We start from the raw sequence: 5,980 nt of genomic DNA on the forward strand, positions 1-5,980 counted from the left end.
TGCACCGTCTCTTCAGTCTGCGATAGAAACAAGCAACGCTCAAAGTTTTCTTCCTTCCAGCTTGTCCTGCCTTTTCTAAACTCGCATTCCCTGAAAGTTTAAAGAAATAATGTCATTAGGACAGATGTGAGCGCTGACTGATGCGCCAATGAGCAAAGGGTTCATGAAGAGGAGAAACAACAGCACCCCCTACTGGTGAAGCTGAAACATATATACATAAAAACCCTCTTAAATCAGGTAGGAAACTGTTTCTACAGAGGTTTGATTGCTGTTTCTTTCCTCAGGGAGCTGGAGACAGCTTCATTGGCGCGCTGGCATATTACATGGCTAATCACCCTACAATGCCTCTGGAGGAGATGGCCCGCAGAGCCAATCAGGTGGCGACGGTGAGCGTGCAGGCCGTGGGCACGCAGACGTCGTACCCGTTCAAACGGGATCTCCCGGCAGAACTGTTCTGACCCGTGAATCTGGACCAACACTGACCTGTCTCATGAGATGAGCTGCTTCAGAGAAGTACAAACCGAGAATGTTAGAGAGGCTCATTGAAGGTGTCTGAATGTCCAACAGCCAGGCTGTTCGGGGTTTTATTCATACCGTTTATTTCAATCAATTACCACAAATAGATCACATCTGAATGTGTTTACAGAGTTTAAATATTGTAACGATAACGATACAAAGATGATCCGTGGCTGAGCAGCCAGTGGGGGGGGTCCCCATGTCTTGGTGATGAAGACGGTTGCAGCTCAGTCGAGGTTTTCATCGCCATGCTGGACGGCTGCAGTGTATTGATCCAAGGAGAAATCCTCTTCTGAATCACCAGCCAATCAGAAAAGGTGATCGGCCAACGCTTTGTGAAGTTCGCAACAATAAAGATAAGTTCAAACCTGACAGGTTTGTCTGTCCTTCTGTTTGTCCATCTTTAAATTGATCTGATCTTCTTCTTCTCGAAGAACAGGACGTGTTTATTCACTGCAGACAGAAAGCAGCTCATTTATTACTTCAATAAAGCTCAAGTCTTTCAAACTGGTTTAATAAAACAAGTGAAAGTAATTCATATATACTTTAAAAAAAAAGTTTTTTTGCAATAAATAAATGCAGAAAATTCATTTTTAATATAAATGTAAGGATTTTATTTGCCTAAAAAATAAAAAGACTGAATGAAAACCGACTTCTGCTCTGAATGACTCCAGTCGCTGTCAGAGTGACGCTTTCTGAGCAACTTGTTGCCACAAAACCTCAAATCTGAACATTTCCTTCCTCCATGTGCCCACGTCTGACCCTGCTTTTAGCTGTTTGTTCTGACATCGTGTCCATCTACACCAGGGCTTCCCAACCTGTTTACCATCTTTAACCAACCCCCCCCCGAATATTAAACCATTATCAGGATCTTCATGCATCTTTTTTCCCCCATTAAAGGTTTGTTTTTTCTCACTCCGTGGTTACATTTTTACTACTTTATATTCTATGTAGAATCCATTAATTCAAGTAACTCAAACTATTTATTACCACTGTCTTTTATTTACGTCAAACCAAATTAAATCCAACACTTTAATTTTCCCCTGAACTCTTCGCCGCCTTCGAAGCCGAGGAGGAAATCTCTCGCTCTGTAACTGCTAGCGTTCTGCCATCTATAGAGGAAGTGGACTTCCCGCCAGTCTCCAGCATTGCTGTCATTTAATTATCATGAAAAAAAATCACCATTTTTTAACATTTACGGATCATGAATCGACAAGTGCTGCATACATTAAACAGCAATTCGACCCACCACAGCTGATTTTGTATAAAAGCTTCATTATGTTGTATTAAACCCCCCATCGCTGAATGCTGGAATGCTATTGTTGGACAGTTTGGTTTAGCTAAACACAAAAAGCAAAACTGAAAACAATCTATTACGTCTATTCAGCTCTTTCATGTGCCGCTGCTCCGCTAACAGCAGGTACTCTGCAGGCTCCATCTTACCGAACGGATCATGTTTGCGTAGCACCATTTTTTCTCTGAGGCGGCTTCTCTTTGTGTTGAAGAAGTATCCAGTTCCCGCCGCACTCACCATCTGCACCAGGATGGTCCTGAAAGAGGACGACACGGCTGTATTACTGCGAGCGTAGCGCTGAATCAGCTCAGGATCGCTTTAAAACACAGTTTGTTTAAATGTGAGCAAAATTTCCTGACATTTCGAAGGACTTTCCGAAGCTCTTTTTCGGATGTCTTTCTGTCCAGATGATCCCACACTGCTGCAAAAATGTTGACGTCCGAGCTCCTCCATCAGACCAGTTCAGTCCAGTTCATTTAGCATAACTCTGCCTTTATCTCCTGTTTCCCTTCCTTTAAAAAGGCCTTTTGGCAGCTGAACAGAAAGCATTCCTGATGAGGCTTCAGACAACATCCTACTGATGGTCCAGATGCATCTTTCAGGTTTCATGTCAAGTTTATTTTTGCATTTGTTGCTCTTTTTTGAGTTAAGGGACATCACTTTTATTTGCTGTCAATGTGTTTTAGGCTTGACACTTAGTTTTTCCTCTATAAATCCAGTTTATGCAAATGTTTAAGGAGACATTTCAAACCATGCTGAGATTTGTTTTCACCTCTTTTTTCCACAGAAGAGAAGACCTGTACTCAAAAATGATAATAAAAAAAACCACCTTGTCATGTTGTAGCGTGATACGTTTAGGGGTAAAAACAGGGAATATAAGCCACATTTGTCTTTATATGATGAAAATTTGAATGCAGCAGATCATTATCTGTGGCTGAGATGTGGAGCGACTGGACAAAGGTGTGTCATGGAGGACATGTTGACATCACACCCTTAAACCAGACAAGACCACTTCTTTGTGTTTACAGTTTCATTCATCCAGCCGAGCACACAGGATATAAACTTTAGTTTTCAGCTGAGCTATAGCAGACGCACCATATGGGGGGAAAAGTTGGGAAGATTCTAAGGGCCCCATGTCTTGATAGGGGCCCAAAAAGATGGACATACTATGTAAGAAAATCATTAAACTTTCATTAAAAATAATAAATACTTTTTTCAAAGGTTGTAATAAAATATAGCAGAAATATAAACTGATAAAATGTTCATATAAAAATAACCTAGTTAGATGTATTCACTGTGATTTAATCCTTTATAGGGCACCCAATAAAATACCTTCAAATTAGACATTTTAACCTAAAATCGTCCTAAAAACTGTCCAAAAATTGACCTTCATTCTGTTGTTACATTAACAGAAAAAAAATGTTTCATGCTGAATATGAAAGAAAACAAAGTGATCAAAAATAGCAAAGTGAAGCCTCTGCGGTCGTGTTTTTACATTTATTTTCTTGATGTGGGTGACGGCTTTATGATTCTGTTACTTTCAGTCTATTTCCAAAGATGCACATCAAACTAATATTTAGGTGAAAAGCTGTACGTAGAAATCATATTTAAAACTTGTCCTATTTTCTCTGTGCTATGTAAATAAATGAAATGATGAAACAAATGATTCATTGCTTGAATTAAGAGCCATTCTTACACTCAGATTGTTCATAAGTTGCTTAATTAACAAACATTACTGACAATCAGCTAAAAATGAACAAAAAAGCAGCCAAAGTCAGCAGAATAACGTAGAAAGACACTCAGAAACCATATAAAACTATTGATTGGAAGAATATAAATACATTACAAAAAGCTCAGGTTGCTTGGAAGATAAATATAAAAACAAATGAAGGCTGGATGAAAACTTTCATTCAGTCACCTTACTTACTTTGACTTCGCTTTGGCCACTGAAAAAGAGAAGACAAAATGTGTTTGCATTAGAGACAAAGCATATTAAGCTATATTTAAACATTTAAAAGCCATGCATCTCACAAGAAATGATCACAAACGTGTTTGTTTTGTTTGAAGCAACAACAGCAACACAAACTAAGCTAGCTGACCAGAATTAGCACATAACTCATTAGATTTTAGATTAGATTAGATTCAACTTTATTGTCATTACACATGTACAGGTACAATGCAACGAAACGCAGTTGGCATCTAACCAGAGTGCAATAAGCAACAAGTATATATTATCTGCAGTAAGTACAAGTATTTTACAGCTGTGGCATAAAGTGGTTGTCACAGTATACTGATTTAAATACTATGAGCACTAAATACAGATGGGTATGGGCTTTAACTATACATCCAGTGTTGGCAGAGGCTATTAACATAATTACAGATGGTATGTACAGGTCTTATATCTTAACACTTGTGGAATTGGATATTAAATAGTATAAATAATAATAATGAGCACACATACACAACACAGACACGATCTATTTTGTTTTTGGTACTTAAACCCCATTAAATACGTGGGGAAACAGGTTATATATCTATCCAGGTAGCATAGTGGGGCTGTAGGATAAATAATAATGTATGTATGTAATAATAATGTGGCTAAATGTTAGCATGTTAGCTCAGCTGATACTAACTGGCTGCATTTCTAGTAGAAGGAAGCTAACTGCGCTAACTTGTTAACTAATATCACTGTGTGGGTTTACTACTTACAGTTAACGGTGGTAAGAAACATCCTGACAACTTTAAATTCCTCTAAAAAAAAAAAAAAAAAAAACGATATTAAAACATAATTGTTTCCAAAAGCAGGTCACATTGAACACTCGCGCATCCGGTACAAGGAAAACACTTCCGGGTTTTCTTAAAGGTACAGTAGCCCAGAATTCACCAGGCTGAAAGGGAGTCCTGAAGAGTAGCATTTCGATGCATATTACAGATATGGAAGAGTATTAGGGCCACTGAATTAATAATAATAATAAAAATTTAAAAAAATTCTGTGAGAAAAGTCAGAATTCTGACTTTAATCTCAGAAGTTTAACTACAAGTTAAGACTACAAGTTTAATGCCTGGGTTTTCATTACCTGTGTTCCCATTTCATTCTTTCGCAAAATAAAAGCAACATTTATCAGTTTTGATTAAAAAACAAAAACAAAAACAAGTTTGATTTGCAGGTGCTTCCATTGAGCTGTGTATAGTGTGTAAGCCTCAGTTCAGAATTGTCAAAATTGTTGCTTATGCAAGGTAGCCACGCAGCGTTATTTTGCACTACACAAGCGTTAACCTCCGGCGGTTAAAAGTGAAGCCTCTGCGGAAGTGCAGAAAACTGCAGTCCCCTCTTCATCCACTAGGGGCTGGCTCCAAAACAGAGCAAATCCCCATAGACTACCATGTTGAATAGACCAACTTCACGGCAGAAATAAACATGTTTACAGCCTGGTTCAAAAATCCATTTTCGGTTTATAGGTCAGGTTCATTACAACTGTGGGGGACTGAAATTTTTTCTAACTCACCCTTTTAAAAGTAATTTAATCTCGAAGTTCGGCATATTTAGGGGCCTGTCCTTTTGATTGACAGGTACCCGATCTCTGGCTTCAAGTTAGAAGAACGTAGAACAACTGCGATTTTTTGCCAGTTAACAACATGACTTAGCATTAGCCCGCTTACCTCTATTAGCTGGTTAGCTCCTGTTATCTCCAGGTTAGCTCGGTTAGCTCTTAGCTACAGAAAGCTCGGAGTTTGCTCGATGTCAGTCATCCACCATGACGCTCACAGCTCCACCTCTTTGCCCATATTTGTATTTTCCAGGCGAGACGACACGCATGCCTCTGCCAAGATGGTGATGGTAGGAACCGTCCACCGAGCTTCAATTCAGCTCTTCAGAAACCTACGGGTGATGTCACGGAGACTACGTCCATCTCTTTATATACAGTCTATGGCGCTGCATGGCTGCTCAAAATTCTGACTATAATCTCTGATGATTTTCTGAGATTACAGTCAGAATTCTGAGAAAAAGTCAGAATTCTGACATTAAAGTCAGAATTTACAGAATCCTTTTTTTAAAAAATTTTTTTATTCAGTGGCCCTGATACTGATTCCGTATACATACCTCTTGACCATCCAACAGAATACTTATGCGAACATTGGTTAAATAAGAATTAGATTATTCTTAACATA

General features: G+C 38.7%; 2 protein-coding genes across 3 annotated transcripts in view; one reads left to right on the forward strand and one right to left on the reverse strand.

Moving 5' to 3' along the window:
- The window catches only part of rbks (ribokinase), a 49,796-nt gene extending 49,328 nt beyond the window's left edge, over positions 1-468 (forward strand). The window contains exon 9 of the mRNA XM_079262558.1: positions 285-468. Coding sequence (XP_079118684.1) covers positions 285-458 — 174 coding nt within the window. The 3' untranslated portion in view covers positions 459-468. The remainder of the gene's footprint in view (positions 1-284) is intronic.
- A 51-nt stretch (positions 469-519) lies between these two features.
- mrpl33 (mitochondrial ribosomal protein L33) lies at positions 520-4,655 on the reverse strand. 2 transcript variants are annotated; one of them, XM_079262559.1, is made up of 4 exons: positions 4,520-4,655; positions 3,738-3,756; positions 1,960-2,066; positions 532-969 (listed from the first exon to the last, which is right to left on the reverse strand). In XM_079262559.1, exons 1-4 carry the CDS (start codon positions 4,539-4,541, stop codon positions 920-922), a joined length of 198 nt encoding a protein of 65 aa, XP_079118685.1. In that variant the 5' UTR covers positions 4,542-4,655; the 3' UTR covers positions 532-919. The 2 variants fall into 2 exon arrangements, with proteins under 2 accessions (XP_079118686.1, XP_079118685.1); XM_079262560.1 differs by lacking the exons at positions 3,738-3,756; positions 4,520-4,655 and adding an exon at positions 2,170-2,340 and having other exon boundaries at positions 520-969.
- Between the last annotated feature and the right edge of the window lie 1,325 nt (positions 4,656-5,980).

This window comes from Telmatherina bonti, assembly GCF_933228915.1.
Source record: "Telmatherina bonti genome assembly, chromosome: 22".
Classification (NCBI taxonomy): Eukaryota; Metazoa; Chordata; class Actinopteri; order Atheriniformes; family Telmatherinidae; genus Telmatherina; species Telmatherina bonti.